At 42.7% G+C, this 23,265-nt stretch overlaps 1 protein-coding gene across 1 annotated transcript in view; it reads right to left on the bottom strand.

Moving 5' to 3' along the window:
* Window positions 1-501: 501 nt before the first annotated feature.
* The window catches only part of P2RX7 (purinergic receptor P2X 7), a 51,451-nt gene continuing 28,687 nt past the window's right edge, over window positions 502-23,265 (bottom strand). Inside the window, exons 6-13 of the mRNA XM_030860297.2 lie at window positions 21,339-21,419; window positions 20,582-20,711; window positions 16,888-17,024; window positions 9,341-9,431; window positions 7,996-8,061; window positions 7,759-7,908; window positions 5,446-5,547; window positions 502-1,869 (exon numbers count right to left, since the gene is read on the bottom strand). Of these exons, the coding sequence (XP_030716157.1) occupies window positions 1,372-1,869; window positions 5,446-5,547; window positions 7,759-7,908; window positions 7,996-8,061; window positions 9,341-9,431; window positions 16,888-17,024; window positions 20,582-20,711; window positions 21,339-21,419 (1,255 nt within the window). The 3' untranslated portion in view covers window positions 502-1,371. The remainder of the gene's footprint in view (window positions 1,870-5,445; window positions 5,548-7,758; window positions 7,909-7,995; window positions 8,062-9,340; window positions 9,432-16,887; window positions 17,025-20,581; window positions 20,712-21,338; window positions 21,420-23,265) is intronic.

The raw sequence follows: 23,265 nt of genomic DNA, 5'->3' as shown, positions 1-23,265 counted from the left end.
ATGCCGCGGAGCAGCTGGGCCCGTGAGCCATGGCCGCTGAGCCTGCGCGTCCGGAGCCTGTGCTCCGCAACGGGAGAGGCCACAACAGTGAGAGGCTCACGTACCGCAAAAAAAAAAAAACTCACAGATCCTTCATTAGTCACAATTTTGAATAATGTTCTCTATTTATTCTTTAAAATAGTTGTCGTTAAGAAATAGTCCGGAAAAAAAAAAAAAGAAATAGTCCGTTCTAGTGCCAAAACCTTGAAACGGAAATCCTGCAGGAGGATCCTAAAACCTGCTATTCACTTTTTTTTTTTTTTTTTTTGCGGTACGCGGGCCTCTCACTGCTGTGGCCTCTCCCGTTGCGGAGCACAGGCTCCGGACGCGCAGGCTCAGCGGCCATGGCTCACGGGCCCAGCCGCTCCGCGGCATGTGGGATCTTCCCGGACCGGGGCACGAACCCGTGTCCCCTGCATCGGCAGGCGGACTCTCAACCACTGCGCCACCAAGGAAGCCCTAAAATAACAATTTTTGTTCTGTGGGTTCACTGGGTAGCTCTCACTTGGGTTGTCTGATGCAGTTGCAGTCACATGTTAGCAGGATCTGGAATCATCTGAAGGCTTCTTCTCTCCCATGGGCTTGGATGGCTTGAATGCTGGGGGCATCTCTCCTCTTCACATGGCTGCTTGGGCTTCTTCACAGCAGGATGGACTCAGGATAGGCAGATTTTTACATGGGAGCTTGCTTCCTTCACAGCAAGAGTTTCAAGGGACAGGAAGTGGAAGCTGACAGCATCTTAAGACCAAGACCCTGAAGCTGACACAGCATCACTTTATCATTGGATAAAGTGATCAGAGCTGCCAAGACACAAGGGGAGGAGATATAACCCCTCAGGTCTATAGGACAAATGCCAAAAAATTTGTGCCAAAACTTTTAATCCTCCCCATTCTTTAACCAGGACCCAAGGGTTTGTTGATAGTTGGACATTATCCTAGTCTCACCTCAAAATGAGCTGCTTCATATTCATGTAGCTCTTTATGCGTTAAAAAGAGAGTTTGTGTACACTGTCTCAATTTGCTCTCCTAATATCCCTGTGAAACAATAGATTGGATAATAAGGCAAATGAGGTACAGAGGTTAAAGGCCTAGGATCACACAACTTCCTAGGGATAGAATGGAGATATAAATCTGAATCTCTTGACTCTCAGTCCATGCTGAGGGATTCTAGTTTAGTTGCTGTTTGTTTACTCCGGTCACTTTGCTCTCTGACACAAACAGAGCTGGGGGAGGAGGAAAGCACATTTCCCTGTGGCTGAAAATCTGGACACACATCTTTGCAGGTGAAGCTCAAGGTGCAAGCAAAGGCAATATTATATGACTGCTCAGCACATCAGTAAGGACTCTTGAAGCCACTGTACTGGCCTTCCCTCTTGGGAAACTCTCTCCGGATCCTCCAGCGGCAGCAGCTGGGCAGGATGGCAAAGTCAGCCAGGTCCTGGGAGCCAAAGCGCCACGTAGTATAGCACCTGTAGGCGCAGTGCCGCAGCTGGCTGTTGGTAGAATCTGCATCCAGCACCAGCAAGGGCTCCTGGTAGTGCAGGAGGAACTGCAGGACATGTCTGGACAGGATAAGCTTCTTGAATGGCTCTGAGGTGGTGATACAGGCACCCAGCTTTTTCCGACAGCACAGCTCCTCCAAGCATCTTTGTCTCTCAGGGAGTTGGGATGGGAGGCACTTTCCGCACTGGCACCAATTCGGGCAGTCACTGGATCTAGGGCTTGCCCCTTCACTGAGCAGTTGGATAGTCTCTGGTTGTCCAGGAATGGGGGGTGGCTCCTGAAGAGACAGAGGCAGCCTGGACAAGTCTGTGAAGTCCATCGGGGGTCTCTGAAAAAGGCAAGTTTCCAAACCCATCAGCACTGACAACCCCTAGGGTTCTAGGTTCTTTAACTTTATTATTAACTTGTAAAATTACATTTAATATTACATTAATACTAGTAGCTATCATTTATTAAATGTATATATCAGGACTGTGTTTTGCAAGCACTGCCTCGTTTAAGCTTTTGGAGAACCTCGTGAGATATGTGCTCTGATCTCCATATTACAGATTTGGAAAGTGAAATTCAGAAAAGCCAGGCCTCAATACATATATCTCTTCAGAGAGCCCTTCTTGCCTTGACCACCTGATCTAGGTAGTTCCCCTTCTCCCAGGTCATTCTCTTATCACATAGTGATGTTCTATGTTTGTTATGAGGAAATGATCTTATGAATTGATATGTTTACTTAATGATTCTTCTTCCACATGAAAGCAGGGGCCCTGTTTGCTTTGTTTACTGCCTGCATTCCCAATGCCTAGGACAGTGCCCACACATAGTAGACAGTAAATATTTGTTGACTTAGCTCTGCTTTCTCCTTTCTCACCATGCTCTCTTTTCTGAAAAAATCCATTTGTTATCCTCCAGTGGAAGTTGCCATAATTGCCATCATTTTTGTCTATTCTTTGTGACATATACCTTCATTCACCAGACAAAGAAAGTCTGAGTTAAGTACATTAAAACTGAATGGTTCTTGTACATGAATGTTCACAGCAGCACTATTATAATAACCAAAGGGTGAAAATAACCTAAGTGTCTGTCAATGGATGAATGGATTAAAAAAATGTTATGTTCATACAATGGACTATTATTCAGCTATAAAAAGGAATGAAGTGCTGACAAATGCTAAACATGGATGTTTAGCTAAACATGGATGGAACCTTGACATTATGCTAAATGAAAGAAGCCAGACATAAGAGAACAAATATTGTATGACTCAATTTACATGAAATGTCCAGAATAGGTACATCCATGTATACAGAAATCTACAGAAAGCAGATTAATGGTTGCCAGGGGCTGGGGAGAAGTGAGTGAGTAGTGGCTGCTGAATGGATATAAGGTTTCCTTTCGGGGTGTGAAAAGGCTCTGGAGCTAGATAGTGGTGATGGTTGCACAGCATTGTGGATATACTAAATGTCACTGAACTGTACACTTTATTTTTTTTCCTCTTTAAAAAAATTATGTATTTATTTATTTATTTGGCTATGCCAGCTCCCAGCTGCAGCACACGGGATCCTCGCCGCTGTGCACAGGATCCTCGCTGCAGCATGCAGGATCTTTAGTTGCGGCATGTGGGCTCTTCCAGTTGCAGCATGTGGGATACATCTCCCCGATCAGGGATCAAACCCGGGACCCCCACATTGGGAACACGGAGTCCCAACCACTGGACCACCAGGGAAGTCTCTGAACTTCACACTTTAAAATGATTAAAATGGTAAATTTTAGGTTATGTGTATATTACCACACCCACCCCAACACACAGGAGTTCACTTTATACCCAGGTCTGATAAAAACATTACAAGAGTGGAAAAATTTTGGCCAGACTCTCTCAAGAAGAGATGTAAAATTCTTAAATATTAGGGAATTGAATCCAGCAGTAAATACAAAGAATCATACATCGCACTCAAACTGATGTTATTGCAGATTCCTGCAAGGTTGGCTTAATATTTGAAAACCAATCAGTGTAATGCACCACATGACAGAAGAAAAGAAAACTCATTGATTATTTGGAAAGAAGCAGAAAAAACACGTTATTTTAAAATTCAGTATCCATTCATGATAAAAATTCTTAGTAAACTAGGAGCAGAGGGGAATTTTCTTAATCTGATAGAGCATTCTTTAAAAACCTACAGCAGGGACTTCCCTGGTGGTCCAGTGGTTAGGACGTGGCACTCTCACTGTGGTGGGCCGGGTTCAATCCCTAGTCTGGGAACTAGGATCCCGCAAGACGTGGGGCGAGGCCGGAAAAAATAAAAAGACCTACAGCAAGTACTATAGTGAAGTAAAAAACTTTCTTTCAGACATAGGGAATGAGACAAAGATGCTTGGTCTTATCACTTCTATTCAGTATTGTACTGGACATCCTAACAGGTGTAATAAGCTCCTGGAGCTGGAAGAAGCAAGAAAGGAACCTCCCCTAGAGCCTTCAAAGGGAGCACAGCCCTGCTGACACCTTGATTTCAGACTTTGATTTCAGAATTCTGGCCTCTAGAACTGTGAGAGAATAAATTTCTGTTGTTCCAAGTTACCTAGTTTGTGGTCATTTATTATGGCAGCTGTAGAAAACTAACGCAGTTAGTGACGATGTCCAGCAGCCAAAACTGATGGGGGGAATGTGAATTAGAACACCACTTCAGGGCTTCCCTGGTGGCGCAGTGGTTGAGAGTCTGCCTGCCGATGCAGGGGACGCGGGTTCGTGCCCCGGTCGGGGAAGATCCCACATGCCGCGGAGCAGCTGGGCCCGTGAGCCATGGCCGCTGAGCCTGCATGTCCGGAGCCTGTGCTCCGCAACGGGAGAGGCCACAACAGTGAGAGGCCTGCGTACAGCAAAAAAAAAAAAAATGAACACCCACTTCAGAGAACTGTTAGGTGGTATCTACTAAAGCTGAACACACACCTGCCTTATGACTTAGCAGTTCCACTCTTAGGTTTACTAAGAGTAGCAGCATCATTGGCATGAACCCCAAAGTGGAAACTACCCAAATAGGTAGTTCATTCAACAATAGAATGGATAAATAAATTGAATGTTTATAAAATGGAAATTATACAACGAGAATGAACCATTGCTGTACACAACATCATGGATGACTCTCACAAAAATAATATTGAGGGAAGGAAGCCAGACACTCAACAGAGTATGTAATGAATACATACTATAGGATTAAAATTTTAAAAGAATTATAAAAATAATTTTTAAATAAAAAAATTCTAGAAGAGGTAAAACTAACCTTGAATACAGGATAATGACTACTTTTAAGGGAAGGTAGTAATTTGGAGGTATAAAAGGGACTTCTGCTAGTAATAGTCACTTTTTAAATCTGGGTGCTTGTCACATGTGGTTTACTTTGTCATCAATTGTGATTTATACACATTTCTAGATATATTTATATTTAATAGTAAGTTTTGGGCTTCCCTTGTGGTGCAATGGTTAGGAATCCGCCTGCCAGTGCAGGGGACACGGGTTCGAGCCCTGGTCGGGGAGGATCCCACATGCCACGGAGCAACTAAGCCCATGTGCCGCAACTACTGAGGCCCGTGCGCCTAGAGCCCGTGCTCTGCAGCAGGAGAAGCCACCACAATGAGAAGGCCATGCACCGCAACGAAGAGCAGCCCCCGCTCGCCGCAACTAGAGAAAGCCAGCACGCAGCAAGGAAGACCCAATGCAGCCAAAAATAAATAAATAAATAAATAAAATATTAAGTTTTCTCTTAAAAAAGAAAAAAAGACTACAGGAATTTGCTGGCTGTCCAGTGGTTAGGACTCTGCGCTTCCACTGCAGGGGACACGGGTTCAATCCCTGATTGGGGAACTAAGATCCTGCAAGCTGCGTGGTGTGACCGAGAAAAAAAAAAAAGGCGAAATAACTTACTGGCACTTCTTCACCTTCAACATCTTGCAGACTTCTCCCAAGTAGCCTTTGATTTACCATCCTAATGTGGGGTTCATCCACAAAGGACACATATTTTAATGTCTAGGAAATAAAGATTAAAAGGTTACCAACTTTAGTTCAGAATTATCACGAATTGCATATCTGAACATATCTAAAGGCAACTGTTATTCCTATTTCCAGATGACAACCTGTTACACAAGCTAACCAAAAACTCTTGCTAACAAAGAAAGAATGATTCCGAGTCTAAAGGTAAATCAGAAATTGATCCCCAAGCACCTTAATTTGTAGATTTAGAGTATCCACAGCTTCCTGCCTAATATCTGTAGGTCCCCCAAGTGCTATGTAAAATTCCTTTGTGGTGTTCCCTCAATTTCAGTTACTCTAGGTTGAATATCTCCAGAAAGTTATACGATTGAATCTTAAATTATTTATATTTTCATTAAATTTCATCCCATCTTGGGCCATGAAATGGTGATTAATTCTAGTTGCAAAGATGAACTTTTACTTTAATTGCAAATACATGTACAACGAACAATGAATTGTGCATTCAGCTGCTAAAAAAGGACAGCAATGTTCTTGGATGAAAGAAAGAAACCCTCTGTTGTTTTTAAATACCAGAGACTTCTCTTTGATTGGAGGAAATCATGGAGTCAATGTAGTAAATTCCAAATTAATCAAATCAAAACCATACAGGTGAACTAAAATTTGACCACTCTGACCACTCCCCCATCCTAGGCTCCTTTCCAGAAGCAATCACTGTTATCACTTTTATTTTTTTTTTGCGGTACGCGGGCCTCTCACTGTTGTGGCCTCTCCCGTTGTGGAGTACGGGCTCCGGATGCGCAGGCTCAGCGGCCATGGCTCACGGGCCCAGCCACTCTGGGGCATGTGGGATCTTCCTGGACCGGGACATGAACCCATGTCCCCTGCATCGGCAGGCGGACTCTCAACCACTGCACCACCAGGGAAGCCCCCACTGTTATCACTTTTATGAGTGTCCAGTACCTTTTTTTATACGTATATTACCTCCCCACACACATTTACATGTGTGTGTGTATAATACATGCAGAAAATATACAGAATCTATATGTGTGTGTATATAAATGGACATATATACATGTAGAAAAAACATAGAATTAGTTTATGTGTATTGTTGCTTTTTAACCTATATATCACACCATATATATTGTTCCATAGTTTGTTTTTTTCCTGTCAACAAATGTCTTGGATATTTGCTCATGCCATTACCTATAACATAGTGGTTATAAACATGGATTCTGAAACCAGCCTGCCTGAGTTGGAATTTCAGCTCTGCCACTTACTAACTGTATGACTTTGGGCAAATTATTTAACCTTCCTGTGCCTCAATTTCCTCATCTATAGAAAGAGATAATAATAGCACCTATCTAGAGTTCTGCTAATAATCATAATCCCATAAACCTACCTGTAGGGTTGTGTGAAGATTCAGTGAGTTAATGCATACGTAGCACTGGAAATGCTATGTAAACGTTTGCTTTTATTATAATCTACCTCATTTTTAAAAACTGGTACCAGGCCTTCCTTACTATGGATTTATCATAGTTTATATCACCATTCACCTATTGGACATTTGGGCAGATGCTCCCCTTCACTGTCACAGACAGCACTGTGATGGACATCTGGTACATGTGTACTACGTGGGTACCCATGTGAGTGTTTCTCTAAGGCAGGTATGGAGAAGTGGAAATGCCAGGCTGTAAAGTATGTCCCATTTAAATGTTACTAGATTTACAAATTGTTCTCCAAAGTCATTATACTTTTTTTGCACAACCAATTTAATAAATCTGACAAAACTGACAAATCCTGGAACATAAAAATTTGTTTTCCCTATATCTTGCTTCTCCATTTTTGTGTCTATTCTTCACTAAAACTAAAGGATTCATCTGAGAGATGGTGGATTGGGGTAGATTCCAGAGAATTATCCACCATGGGATTGATTACACCTATGATTTTGGCCTTATTTTTTATTTATTTATTTTGCGGTACGCGGGCCTCTCACTGTTGTGGCCTCTCCCGCTGCAGAGCACAGGCCCCGGACGCACAGACTCAGCGGCCATGGCTCACGGGCCCAGCCGCTCCGCGGCACGTGGGATCTTCCCGGACCGGGGCATGAACCCGTGTCCCCTGCATCGGCAGGCGGACTCTCAACCACTGCGCCACCAGGGAAGCCCTTGGCCTTATTTTTGCAAACTTCTCCGTGGTCCAATGGGCCATACACGTGTTTTAACATCCCATAGACACAGCAAGCCTTACCTGCTTTGGCTCCACAATGGATTCACACTTCTTTCTGTAGTAGTATTCATTGACTGCACAGGGTTCACAGCACTTGCAACAGGGATAAATACGGGATCGACAGCATTTATTTGAGTAAGTGTTGATGAGAAAGTCAATGAACACAGTGGCCTGGGAAAAACCCAGACAAGCACCATGTCAGTGAAACTTCCTTTTGCCAAATCATTTTCATAAAATGTGAGAAAGAGAATCCCTTACCAAACCAAAGTAAGAGAGGTTTGAACCGATGTACACGATCAGCTGGATAATGTCAAATTTTCCTCCCTGGAAACAGAGTACAAAAGGTTACCCGGTTGAAATTCAGAGCAATGCTCTTTTGCTCTAACATGTAATTGTAAGTTCCAGCAGAGGAGGGAGTCTAGTGCCGTGAATTTGACAGATGCATCCAAAGTGTTCACGGCAACAAAGATTAAGGAGACTGAAAATATGAATCCCATTCCTCCTGCTTCTGCCTTTCAGGATGTGCTTGAAAACATGGATGTTTTAAACAAATAAGCAGTGGAACTCACACACTGAGAGGAGAACCATTGAAAGTTTTTTATTCCATTCAAGGTGAGGGTTTCAAAAGAGCTTTCCCTAAAAGTGATTTGAGATTACTCTGGAAACAGAGGGAAGGAATGTCTGCACAAACTCTTCCCATAGATGTCCCTGTGGTTTTTATTCTCAGTGTCTTTGTATCCTCTCATTATATCTCATCGATTCTTGTGCTGCTTATCACCATGTTACATAAATAATACGCTGTCAGACAAGGTATGTGGGCATCTGTTGATTTTTGCATACCCAGCATCCCCTTCTTCTGGAGACAGCATGCCCATTTTCCTTTGGAGAACTGTCTGTGTCCATACTCAGTCCATGTAGTTTGCGGGGAAGGGGCTGGTTCAGGGCTGATGTAAGACCAGCCATTGCGAGTGACCCTGGTCACAGTTCGGCAGTGAGCATCTGGCCCATATTGGGCCAGTCAAAGCCAGTGGCATCTGCTGAGGCTTTTGCTGAGATGTTCTCTTTTCACTGAGGTTGCTAAATTGCTAAGGTATAAGTAGCTGCTGACAGCACTGCATAGAGATGACCCGCTGTGAATGACACCAAAACAGAGGAGAACAAATGTAAGAGATGGAGGGAGGCAGGTTCCTGATGATGTTGTTAAGACATCTGGATTCATGATGCCCGAAGCCTGAAAATTGCCTCTGGATTTTTCAGTTATGTGAACTAAAAAAAAAAAAAGTCGTCTTTTTTCCTAAACCCATTTGAATTGGATTCCTTACAAAGTATTTTGCAGAGGGATTTCTTTCTCTCTCTTTTTTAAGCAACAGAGTATATTGAAAATTGAGTATTAGGTTTTCTCCCCAAGCCCACTCTTGTACTCATTAGATGACTTGTCCATGAACAAGAACATTTCTTCCCCCTCTCTGATCCCACATGCAAGATGCACAGTGCCAGCTAACGACTATGACCAAAACATTCACCCTTTGAGACACTACAGCGATAATTAAGACACAGTCATAGGAACGGAGATGCCAGTGGCTGAATGCGAGAAGAGACTTACGGTGCCAAAAACCAGGATGTCAAAACGGATCCCAAAGGCTTTTATCAGGGTCCGCTTTTCGGTATTATTTTCCTTATAGTACTTGGCATATCTGTAGGAGGAAAAGGATACATATTTATAACGATCTCTCTGGAAGTGCTGGTATTTTATGAAAAGAAAAACCGAACCAGTAGCCGTTCTAGTCTTCTTTGTCCGTCTTCTAGCTCTGCTCTGGTTGGCAGAGGAAAGAACACAATCCAAACCCATGAAATTCTCTGTCTCTTCACCTTGAACCAAGGCACCACTTCCCCATGTCACCTTCTCTACTTCCAGCATCACAGGATGATGGAAAGTCTGTGTTTTAGTTTAAGATTAAAATGAAAAATTTTTAACCAATACAGGGTTGACAACAAGAGAAATTAAAAAAAATAACTTCAAGCACTCTGATCATTCTCTAAGAGGGAAAAGTTTAGCTTCTAGAACAAAGAGGGGGAGGGTGAATCTTAGATACTAATGAATGGATTGGGAACAGGTGCCCCTCAGCAATCTGCTCTAACTGTGTTTTCTTAAGATTCTGTATTTGTCTGTTTGGCATCCATTATCACCAGGGCCAAACTAGCGGACAATGTTGTTTACATGCCCCCTGCCATCCAGCTTTTGCAAGTATGTGAAAATCATGTTACAAACCCTCTTGACCAATCCTGAGTCCATATCTCAGCCACCTTCTGTATCTAACTTTCACACACCCAGCCAACATTTCCCCTGCCCTAACTTGCCCAGGGCCAGGTACCAGACAACCAGAGACCACCCCTGTAGCCCAGAGCCCACCACCATTACTCAAACTAGCCAATCCTAAGCTGTTTCCCCTGCCCTGCCTTTCATTTCCCACAGAAAACACAGTAAAGGCTCTGGGCTGTGCTTTCCCCTTTCTCCTGCTATCCCCTGACCAAACCTGGTGCTTCTCCCTGTGGCCCTGTGTGACCTGGTGTGCCCCACCTCTCGGGAAATTCTTCTTTCAAGGGCATTGACTTCTCTGTGTTACTACTCAGCCACCTTTATAAATTAAGACCTGAGCACAAATCACAGTCACCCAAAATATGCAGCCCTCATCAGTGCTACAGTCAGGGAAAGTGTCATGTTTTGTTTTTCATGAATAATTAGGAAGGCTTAAGCCACATGTCTCACAAAACTTTTAAATCTGACCCTCCCTCTTACCACTTTTGGTGGTTGTTTTTAGGTAAGGACATATATTTTCTTTGAGTTATTAATTCATAATCTATTTACAGGTGTGGGGAGAGAAGAAAACAGATGCTCTGCCAAAGTATAGTTTGGAACATCTGAAATTCTTATTCTTTGTAAACTCACGATCTGACATTGAGATCAGTTAGATATTCTCAGGCACTTCAGTGCCTGTTTCTGGCCAAAGGGGTTTCAGTTTCTTTGCATCTGATTGTTCTCACTCCATGACAGTACTTTCTTCTGCTCTATTAATTGATTTGTTTTTTAAAATACAAAGCAAGCATGCATCACCACTCCATGCCCCAGGGTTGCATTATCTCTCTATGCAAGCTGTTTTGCTGGAAGGTTAACATTGTATAGTAAATACTTGAATTTCTACTTTCAGGGTCTTTGTACAGTGGGTCTCAAACTGAGGGCAAGAATCACTTGGGAAGTGTGTTCAAAAGGCAGATTCCTGGGCCTCACCCCCAAAGGGTGGTTTCAAAAGGTGTGAGGTGTTTCTAGGAATCTGTATTTCCAGGAAAGGTACCAGGTGGTTCTGATGCAGGTGATCAATGGGCCACACTCAGAACACCAGGCCCTGGGCAAGGATGTTTTTACACTCTGTAGTGGGTTGAATAATGCCCCCCCCCAAAAGATAAGTCCAAGTGCCTAACCCCTGCACCTGTGAATGTGACCTTATTTGGAAATAGGGTCTTTGCAGATGTAAATGAGTTAAGGATCTCAAGATGAGATCATCCTGGATTTAGGGTGGGTCTTAAATCCAATGGCTGTATCCTTATAAGAAAAAGGAAAGGGAGAGTTGAAACGGAAACACAGAGGAGAATGCCATGTAAAGACGGAGGCAGATACTGGAGGGATGCAGCCACAAGTTAAGGACCACCTAGAGCCAGCAGAAGCTAGAAGAGGCAAGGAAAGATCCTCCCTTAGAGACTTTAGAGGGAGTATGTCCCTGCTGACACCTTGATTTTGGACTTCTGGCCTCCAGAACTGTGAGAGATAAATTTCTGTTGTTTAAAGCCATCAAGTTTGTGGTAATTTGTTATAGCGGCCATAGGAAATGAATACACACACACACATTCTGAGAAGCAGAGAAGCACATCAGGCATTCTATTCTGATGTGTGGGAAGTGTGGGACTTCCCTGCTTTACACATCTTGTAAATAAACTGAATAATTGAAAAAGGATCTTTTGCCATGGATCTTTTGGTAAAGGACAAAATTCTGCAACGTGATCAATTCCTTCAACTTCCTGTTTTAGAAAGTTATATTTTCTCATTAACCTCATATAACCTCTAACTTCCTTCCCTTTTGTGTGGCTATTTGACAATAACTTGTCCAGTTACCCATCAGATCTTGACATTTTATTTTTGGCTAAAGATTTCTTCTGGTGCTTATTCCAGAGAACCAATGCTCTAAAACTTTGTTCTAAAAGAATATTAACATCACAACCAGTTCTTCAGAAAGCTCAGATCTCTTCAGGAGATAATGTTCTTAGGCTTAGCTCAGCGACTTGAAGAACATTTGCTAACATCTGATTGGTACATTGCCCTGCATGCGTCTGCTGATTGCTGTAAAAACAGCCTGTGAGGGCAGTCGGGGACCACTGATCCAGGCCTCTCTTTTTGCTAATGGCCACAAACCTATTCAGTAGAGCAGCTGGGAATGATCAAAACATTACCTAAACTAGGAGCTGGTTTCAGGGCCCTGGATGAAATTCCACTGACCCGGAGAAGGCAAAATCCTGTTACATCTTGATCTCAGCCAGTCTTTAGCCAAGGGTCTTAAACACAAATGCCTATAGGGGCCAGATAACAGAAATGAGTGATGCAGCCAGGTAAGAGGCAATAAGGAGTGGTGAGGAGCATGGCAAACCAAGAGCCACATGGCCTTTCTAAAGGGAACCACTGATACTCAGCTCTAGCTGAGTGCTCCCTGTGGAATATGAAGCCAGTGTTGTCAAATGGGTTGATTTTTTTCAAATAGCTTAATTTTCAAAAAAAGTAGGAAGTCCATATTTTTACGTAGAATGTCTCAACTTTCAGAACATTGTGCAGGCCAAAAACAAAAACAAAATTTGAAGCCTGCTTGCCAGTTAATGATGCTGCTTTAAATAAAATATAAATAAAGCCATTTGCTTAAGTGGACCCCTCCAGAACTCAATAAGAGTGCTAGCAGAAGGGTTAGGAAGCAATGAATGTGTGTGTGTGTTTGCACGTGCACGTGTACTTTGGCCTGTACTTGCATGCTCAGATTAAGTAGACACTTTATTTTATTCATTCTCCCAGGCAGCTAGCAACCTGGTTGTAGAAAGAAAATATAGTCAGATGAATCATCTAAGAAGGAAGTATGTTTGGGATGCTAGAAAATATAGTCTAGACCAGTGCTTCTCAGATTTTAATGTGCACATGAATCTCCTGGGAATCTTAAGATGCAGATTCTGACTCAGTAAATTGAGAGTCGGGGCTGAGATTGTACATCATAACAAGCTCCCAGGTGAGGCCCATGTTGCTGGTTCCAGGATCACATTTGAGTATCGAGGGTCTAGATTAGTGATTCTCAAACTTAAGTTTGCATAAGAATAACCTGGAAGGCTTATGAAGACAATCCCCAGAGTGTCTGATTCAGTAGGTCTGTCGTAGAGCCTGAGAATTTGCATTTCTAGAAGGATACCACATGATGCTGATATGGGGACCCGCACTTTGAGAACCACTGGTCCAGACCATTAGTACTAAAAGTATTCACAGAAGCTAATATGTTTGCAAGTTGATTCCCTAACGTGGACTCCTATGTGTACAGTTTCTCTTCTTAACTAGGAAAGCTCAGTCCTCAGGAAAGTGCATGATGCCTATGGGGGTCCTATCCTGTGCTTGGAGAGGCCTTGTCCGGTTGCATTTCCCCACACCCCCATCACACTATATTGTTTGATTTTCTTTGAAGTATTTATCATCATCTGAAATGGTTTTGTTGGATTTGTTTGTTCTATTGAGGTATAACTAACATATAATAATAAAATGCACAAGTCCTAAGGGTTCAATTCAATGAGTTTTGACAAATGAATACTCTATGTAACCTAGATCCCTACCAACATCTAGAACATTCCATTACCCCAGAAAACTCTTGTGCTCCCTTCCAATTGGTTCCTACTCCTCCTTCCTACCCCCAAACCCCAGCCCAGCAGCCATTGTTCCATCTTTTATCATCACAGATAAGTTTGCCTGTTCTTGTACTTCAAATAAATGGCATCATAGAATGTACTCGTTCAGGTCTGGCTTCTTTCACTCAATGTAACGTCTGTGGGATTCATCTATGTTGATGTGTGTATCAGTAATTTCTTCCATTTTTATTTATGTTAAGTAGTGTTTTATTATATAAATATATCACAATTTATTTCTCCATTCACCTGTTATTGCACATTTGGGTTCTTTCTGGGTTTTGCCTATTATGAGTAAGGATGCTGTGAACATTCATGTGCAAATCTTTTTGTGGAGATATGTTTCCTTTCTCTTGGGTAAATACCTAAGAGTGGGATTTCTGGTTTAGAGGATAGATGTATGTTTACCTTTATAAGAAACTTCCCAACAATTCTCTAATGTGGTTGTACCATTTTACACTCCCACCAGGAAAGTAGGAGAATTCCAGTTGTTCCTCCTCCTTGCCAACCTTTGGAATTTCCAGTGTTTTTAATTTTAGTCATTCTGGTGGGCATGTCATTATATTTCATTGTGGTTTAAATCTGCATTTCCCTGGTGGCTAATGATGTTGACTTGGAGTTTTTTATTATATTTTTGTCTTATATGTATAGTCATGTCCTATTAGGATATATGCTAAGCAGTAATTTGTCTATTTTGTTTACCAATGTATACCCATTGGGGCAAGAAATATTTTTTTCTTCAATATATATTTAATGAATGAAGAATGCCAGTATCAACATCCTACCAGCTTCTTAAGCAAATTGTGTAACCGAGGGATATACTCAGCAACTCTCTCTGAAAAGGAAACAGCAAAAGCCTGCTTTGTGTTTGGAATCAGAGCACAAAATGACCAGCCATAACCACAGTCACAGAACCCTGCCTGATTCCCACAGGAAATGAAAGGTCATGGAGACTGTGTTATAAGCCTCAAACTGAGAGGCCAAATTACTGCTGGCCCAGTGTTGTAGGAACAGGCTGAAAAAATTATCCAGACATAGGAGGTAACATGGAAACTAAGTTAGGGGCACAAGATCACCAATGGGAAAAAGTCAGGAGCAGAGGACTGAACTGTGCAGAGCATCAAAACAAGAATAGATCAGCACAAAACCAGCACTAGCCAGCTCAAGAGTGAAAATGAACCAGAATTCTAGTGAATTCATAGGGTTGAAGTCCAGAAGCTAGAAGCATAAGCGATGTACTACAAAGAACCTTAAAAATTAGACAAAACTGCAGTGAGGAAGCAATGTTACCCAAGGTATCAGGAGTCTTTAAGATGTTCTTACTGGGCTTCCCTGGTGGCACGGTGGTTAAGAATCCGCCTGCCAATGCAGGGGACATGGTTCGAGCCCTGGTCCGGGAAGATCCCACGTGCCGCGGAGCAACTAAACCCGTGCGCCACAGCTACCGAGCCTGCACTCTAGAGCCCGCGAGCCACAACTCCTGAAGCCCACGTGCCTAGAGCCCGTGCTCCGCAACAAGAGAAGCCACAACAATGAAAAGTCCGCGCACCACGACGAAGACCCAATGCAGCCAAAAATAAATAAATTTATTTTAAAAAAATGTTCTCACCAAAAGGATTTCCAATCAAGATGGCAGGCTGCCTCACCACCTCCACCACCACCTCCCACCCCACTGCACTTACACAAAGAAGTGCAAGATAAAGTATTTTTTAAAGTCATATCAATATATTATTGAGCTCAAAACAAGGAAGGGCAGGTGCTAGAGATGAGTGGTAAGTGGGGACTAAAGCCACGTGAACCCTAGGAGTACCAGATCAGATTTGTATCTGAGCAGCTAGAGTCTTAACATACTTCTTGGGAAAGGAGCTGAGGCTGCAGATGCCCAACTTAGCAAGGAAGCAGGGATGGGATACTTCTAGTGGAGTGAAGACATCCAGCACCAATAAATTAAACTAAAAACTGGTTTGTAATTGATAGATGCCATACAGTCCTGGCAGGAACAACTACAAAATTAAATTGTCACCCCAGAGGAATGTCTCCATATCCCATGGCACACGCAAAACTTTGCACAAGATCATTTCTGCCGAAGTCCACCAACAAATATTCCAAAGCCCCACAAAGAGAAATCCCATCCAAGTTGCTACAGTTCAGTGTGAAAGGGGTTATACAGTAGATTGGACAAAAGGAGTAGGATCCATAAGCTAAGAATGGATCTCACTGAAACAGTAATAGGTGGCTTTGAAAAAGAACTGAATATAAATCCGAGAAATGAAAAATATAGCCATATAGTATTTTTAAAACCTGAAAGCATATGGTAAAATGCTCATAACCTTTGATCCAATAATTCTGCTTCTAGAAACTTATCCTAAGGAAATAATCTGGGATTCAAACAAAGATATATGTACAGAGATATACACTACAGAGTTATTTATAAAGAAAAATCAGAAATACCCCAAATATCCAATAATGGCGGAATGGTGAGAAAATTATGAGATGGAAGGGAAAGGGTGTGTTTTAAGGTCTTGGTGATCTAGGTTAGGATTATGGAGCTTCTACTATTAGCTGTGGGTCTAGGGGAGATCATTTCACCTTTCTCAGCTTTCCCCGGGACACCAATATCTACCTTCCAGGGTGGTTGTGAGGTTTAGTGATGGTGATATAAATGCCTGGTATGTAGAATACCCTCCCTAAGTTGTAGCTAACGTTATCATTACACTCACAATGGAACACGATGATAATTAACGTGATGGTCACAAAGAATTTTGAGTGACCTGGCATATGAACCCCCCCCCCAGAATACCAAACTGTAAATGTGATATGATCTCATATAAGCCTCACAAAACAATTGGTTAGACGAAGGAACATTCACCAGAGGGTTATCTTCAATTATCTCAGGATAGAGGAATTATGGGTGATTTTTATCCTCTTCTCTATGCTTTTCTCTGTTTCCCAAGTTTTGTTTTTATCTTACAAAGAGTGTGCAATTCTTTAATAATTCATACAAAAATTCAGTCACTGCCTAGCTCTTAGAGGAAGTCTTTTACATTCCTCTTGTTGCCTTGGCAACCAAAACTAGTCTTGCTGGCTGCTGGGGATACAATTCAGTCAGGCCTGGAAGGTCCCTGGGGATCCAAGGGTGGCCAGTCACTGGGCAAGTCTGACCTGGAGCACTGTTACCTGAAGTTGTAGCCAGGGTACAAGGACTCCTTGGCAGTCTTGTCGTCAAGGCGACGGAAACTGTATTTTGGACGGCAGTGATGGAACCACCTGTCCAGGTTGCAGTCCCAGTAGATCTCAATGCCCATGATTCCTCCCTGGGGAAGACAACGAGAGACAATCTCTAAGTCCCGCTGGACATGGGTTATGCAGCCATCAGACATCTCCCTACATAGTGATGACCACTGAAGGAAAAGTTGGCTTTTGAGGGAAAAAAAAAAAATGCTGATTAAAAATTTCAGAGCCATAGGTGCAGCCCTATCTAACTCATACAACTAGTACTGTGGCAGCTACAAGCGCATCTCCCTGCTCCTCCTCCCACCTGGAACACGCCACCGTTAAATTTATTTTCCTAAAATATAACTTTCAACAAACCACTCCTGTAATCAGACACGTGTAATGTCCACCCCCCAGTAAAGTTTAAGCTGAAACTTGTTAGACTGGAATTCATCGTGCTCCATCACATCTTCTCTGCTTATCTCCCAATACACCCCTGGAGAAAGCTCTTATTCTGAAATCTCTATGCTTTTCCCTAAACACACTTTGCATTTTCATTTCTTTTTTTAAAAAACAGCTTTATTGAGATACAGTTCACATACAGTTCGCCCACATAACTTGTGCATTTAACAGTTTTTAGTATATTCACGTATATGTGCAACTGCCACCACAATCAATTTTACAACATTTTCATTACCTCCAAAAGAAAACATGTAAACTTTATTTACCACCCCTCTCTCAAGCACTAAGCAACCACTAATCTACTTTTTGTCTCTATAGAGTTCCTTATTCTGAACTTTCATATGAATGAAATCATATAATATATGATCTTTATGTCTGGCTTCTTTCACTTAGCATGATGCTTTTAAAGTTCATCCATGTTGTAGCATGTGTCAGTACTTCATTCCTTACTGTGGTGGAAGAATATTCCATTGATTGAGCATACCACATTTTGTTTATCCATTCATCCTTTGATGGACGCTTGGGTTGCTTCCACCTTTTCGTTATTATGAATAATGCTGCTGTGAACATTTATGTACAAGTTTTTGTGTGAACATATGTTGTCATTTTTCGTGGGTACATACTTAGGAGTGGAGTTGCTCGGTCTGCTTTGAATTTTTAAATCTTGGCCCTTGACCTTTTCTCCCAATGAAATGTTTCTTCCACTCACCTCTCTAGCTAAATCCTCCTCATCCTTCAAGACCCAGCAAACATCCTTCCCCACCCACTCAGCCACCCCTGTGCCCCTCAATTCATGGTGACCTTTCTCCTCTAAACTTCTAAAGAATCTGTTAATCTCTTACCTATACTTGGTACTTCTTTTTTTCTACTAACATGTTTTTGAGTACTGACTATCATATTTCACTGAATCTTAGACACCATTGCTTGTAAGACACATAGGGTTTTTTTTTTTTTCTTAATGTTCCTCTAAGAAAAAAATGCTGTCAATTAAACTGTGAGACTCCATCAACTGAAAGCACTTCCTGATTTGGAAACTATTAAAAGTGAAAAAAAGGTATGTCTTTGAATAAATGAACTTAGGCATTTCAAGACAGTATGCTAGATACTGAGGATACAGAAATGAGTAGCAAGGAGGCTCTGACTTGGAGAAAGGGGAAATAATACAGAATAATCACAACTGCCATTTTTTTGTCTGGCACTAAGCCAAGCACGCTACATATTACAGTGAATATCTAATGCCTTTGTCACTTGGCATCCAATTTGCCGCCTTCTGGGAAAACTACCTGGAATTTCCTTGGGGAAACACCTTTCCCAACTCTCAGTGGTTTGAATGGGGCTATGTCCTCTCCAAGCCCCGGGAGTGGGCACATGACTCAAGCCTGGCCAATCAGGACAGTGCTCCCTTCTGGACCTGGTGATTGATTCAGGATAGATATGTGGCCCAAGGTAGACCAATCAGAGCTCTTCCTGAGACATTTTGCCAGAACCATAGGAAAAGAAGTCCTCTACTGCCTGGGACCACTAGCTATAGAGTGTGAAAGTCTAAAGCAGCATTGTCTAATAGGATTTTCTGCGATGATGGATATATTCTATATTCATGCTGTATAGTACAATAGCCAGTGGTTATTGAATGCTGGAAATGAGGCTGGTATGACCAAGGAAATAAAATTTTAATTTTATTTAATTTTAATTAAGTTTAAGTCACTTCATGTGACTTGTGGCTACCGTATTGGATAGCACAGTGCTAGAGCTTTGGTGGCTTTGCTTTGACATGTGGAGAATATGCCTGAGAATGACATCATCATTAAGGAAACAATCAAGAGATGAAAGGAGTCAGATTCCTGAAGACATCATTTGAGTTCCTGGAGGCAGCTATGCCTATCTATCATACTCTTCATTCAATCAACAAATATTTATTGAGTGTCCATTATGGGCTGAACATTACACAAGAATGAACCACCCCCCCCCAAAAAAAAAAAAAAGCTAAATGTCCCTGCCATCATGGAACTTACATTCTAGTCAGGGAAAATAGACAACAGACAAATGGGTATGTAAAATATATAGTATGTCAGATAATGCTAGGTGCCAGGGATAAAAATAAACATGGAAAGGGCCATAGGGCATGCTGGGATAGAGGTGGGAATTGTCGCTTTAAATGTAGCGGTAAGGGAAAGCTTCACTGAGCTTATATTTGAGTAAATATTGGAAGTAGGTGCAGGAGGCAGCTAATGCTATGTCTGGGACAGACTGTTCCAGGCAGAGGGGAACAGCAAGAGAAAACTCCCAAGGTAGGAGGATGCCTTGGGTATACTAGAATGTTCATTTTTCTTGGTCTTTTTACGCAAGTTAATATGGTTCCTTTTTTGCTTAATCCACTTGAGTTTGGTTTCTATTATTTGCCCCCAAATTACTTTTTGATTTAGTTTTTGCTTACATCATTTGAGTTGGATTTCTATAACTTGCAACCAGAAGAATCCTGACTAATCCAAGTGTGGTAGTCTGAGTAATGGTCCCCCAAATATTCCTAATCCTAGGTCCTAATCCCTGGACCTCTGAATATGTTACCTGAAATGGCAAAAGAGACTGCAGATGTGATTAAGTAAGGATCTTGAGATGAGGAAATTATCCTGGATTATCTGGGTGGACCCTGTGAAGACACACTGGTCTTTATAAGAGGGAGGCAGAGCAAGATTTGACACAGAATAAGAAATCAATGTGACCACTGAAGCAAGCTGCTGTACTGCTGGCTTCAAAGCGGGAAAAAGGGGCTGTGAGCCAAGAAATGGAAGGAACGCAGTTCTAAAAGGTGGAAAAGGCAAGGAGATGGATTCTCCCTTAGAGCCTCCGGAGGGAGCATGTCTCTGCTGATATCTTGATTTTGGCCCAGTGAAACTCATTTTGGACTTCTGACCTCCAGTAGTATAAAAAAAAAAATGTGTTGTTTTAAGCCACAAAATTTGTGGTAATTTGTTATAGCAGGCACAGGAAACGAATACACTGAGTGTCTCTCATAGAGTTGTTGTGGGATTAGATAAGGTGATACAGGAAAAGTCCTTGTCACCGTGCATGGATTTACAAAATGCTCAATAAATATGAGCATATTATTAAGACCCAGTGGTCCAGCCTCTTGGCCATTTGTCATCCTCCATCCCTTGACCCACCCCCCCACATCCCACTGTACAAAGACGTCACCAACCTGAATTGCCACATCTGAAAAATTATCTCCTGTTTCTTGGAAGATATCTCCTAGTCGGAAAATGGGACACTGTGGATTCTGAGTCTTGTGAAAGGTGCAAGTGACGTTTATATCCGGCAAGATGTTTCTCCTGCACATAATGGAAAGCAAACAAACAAACATCTCTATTGAAAACTGGGATCCATCTCTTTCATAAGAGTGAACCAATATGGTACCCGGGCATCATGAGGGCCTCCAATGATTCTGCCTCCTGGGATTTACACCCTTGTGTATTCTCCTCTCATATCGTACAGTGTTGGTCTCTGTGACCAATAGTATACGACAGAAGTGATAGTGTGTCTCTTCTGAGATTAGATTATAAAATACAGTGGCTTTCATCTTGGTTACTGTCTCACTTTCTTGCTCTTTGGCTTGGATCTCTTGCTCTGGGAAAGCTGGCCACCATGTCCTAAGGACACCCAAGCAGTCTGAAGGAGAGGTCCACATGATGAAGTACTGAGCCCTCCTGCTGATTGTTGTGTGAGCGAGCTTGGAAGAGTATTCTCCAGCCCCAGTCCAGTCTGGAGATGAGAGCTTGACTGCAACCTGAGAGACCCTGAACCAGAACCGCCCAGTGAAGTCATACCCAGATGTCATTCTGGGATGCACAGAAACTATGTGAGAAAATTAAAGTTTGTTGCTTTTAGTTTCTAAGTGTTGGGATGATTTGTTACACAGCAGTAGATAACTAATATAGCCAGACATTCTGGGTGCTTACGTGGTGTAGTTGTGTCTGGGGAAGTCAATATTATTCTTGATGAGCACAGTGAAGTTTTCAGCAGTGCCCAAGAGCGCAGGCCTGAAAGAGAGGAATGAAAAATGGGGATCAGTGACTACAGAGACCAAAGGAGTCAGTGGGCCAATGGACCAGAGGCTCTGGTTTCTTGCTTGGGTCGATATGATGGATGAAGAGAAATGCAATCCACTGGGAAAAACCTTCCAAAATTCTCCAGCTTCTCCAGGAAGAATTTCTCCCTTCTTAAGACCCCTGTGGAAGGAATTCCCTGGTGGTCCAGTGGTTAGGACTCTGCACTTCCATTGTAGGGGGCACGGGTTCGATCCCTGGTCAGGGAACTAAGATCCCGCAAGCCACGTGGCATGGCCAAAAAAACCACAAAAAACAAAAGAGACCCCGTGGCATTTACTGTAATACTTCTCACTCTGATATAATTATATGTTTAGTTATGCATAGTGGTATGTTGGTAAACATTTAATAACCAGCTCTCCAGGAAAACAAAAAGCCCTGATATTGTAGGAGTTACTGATTATTGTGGTATAAATACTCCCACCCTAGCTGATTTCAAGCTACCAATAGAACATCAGTGAACTTGGAGTTGGGAAGGGATGAGCAGAAACGGCTCAGAGCTCGTACAAGCCAGCTCCAGCACACTCCTGTTTGTATCTTTCACAATAGGCTTTGTGATCCTGCAGGGCTGAGACAACTTTCTCATCTTGGCATCCTCAGCCTTTAGCACAGGGCCACACATATATAATTGACTCTATCATTCACACTCTAGAGGCTCTGAGTAGTGTAAAATTCTCCATGAGTGAGAGGAGCCCAAATTCTCGACTGCTGGAAGGTCCACCCACCATCCATGCATTCATTCATTCAACAAATATTTATTGTACTGGGCATGGGGCTGAGCACTAGTGATGTAGTGATGAAAAAGACAGTCGAGGTTTTTGTCCTTGTGGGGTTGACAATCTGTTAAAGATGGAGAGAACTGGCTCCATAAAAAGATACCACTGTTGCCTGACATGCCTGAGTAGGCGGCAGATGTTTATTGGGAGAAGCACAGGCTAAAGGTGGAGGGTATTTGGAAGGGGACATCAAGAATGATCTGCTTTGGGGGACTTCCCTAGTGGCATAGTGGTTAAGACTCCACGCTCCCAATGCAGGGGACCCTGGTTCGATCCCTGGTCAGGGAACTAGATCCCACATGCATGCCACAACTAAGGACCCCGCTCGCTGCAACTAAGACCCAGAGCAACCTAAATAAATAAATATTAAAAAGACAAAGAAAAGGACTTCCCTGGTGGCACAGTGGTTAAGAATCTGCCTGCCAATGCAGGGGACATGAGTTTGATCCCTGGTCTGGGAAGAACCCACATGCCGCGGAGCAACTAAGCCCGTGCGCCACAACTACTGAGCCTGCGCTCTAGAGCCCGCAAGCCACAACTGCTGAAGCCCATGCGCCTAGAGCCCGTGCTCCGCAACAAGAAAAGCCACCACAATGAGAAGCCTGCACACCACAATGAAGAGTGGCCCCCGTTCACCGCAACCAGAGAAAGCCCACGTGCAGCAACGAAGACCCAATGCAGCCAAAAAAAAAAGAATGATCTGCTTTTTATTCCAGGACTTCCAGAGCCCAACTTTGGCTCTATTGGAGATATAACTATAGAGAACACTGTAATTTTTGCCTGTCCAGCAACAATTCCCCCTTTGGCAGTAGCACCTCAATTTTCTCCCTTTGGGGAAGCCAGGTCTCTTCCACTCTCAGCCCACTCTCATCTCCTGCCCATCCCTACAGCTCCCAGGGCGGGCAAGTGATCCAGAGCTGGTTAAACAGTGTAATCTAATCCCTTGACTGCAGTGATAGGTTCATAGATTGTCACATGGCTTAGGCCACTGAGAACATTACAGG

The sequence above is a fragment of the Globicephala melas genome, chromosome 13, assembly GCF_963455315.2.
Source record: "Globicephala melas chromosome 13, mGloMel1.2, whole genome shotgun sequence".
Lineage (NCBI taxonomy): Eukaryota > Metazoa > Chordata > Mammalia > Artiodactyla > Delphinidae > Globicephala > Globicephala melas.
Note: the sequence above shows the minus strand (reverse complement) of the source record. Positions and strands in the feature narration are given on the sequence as shown.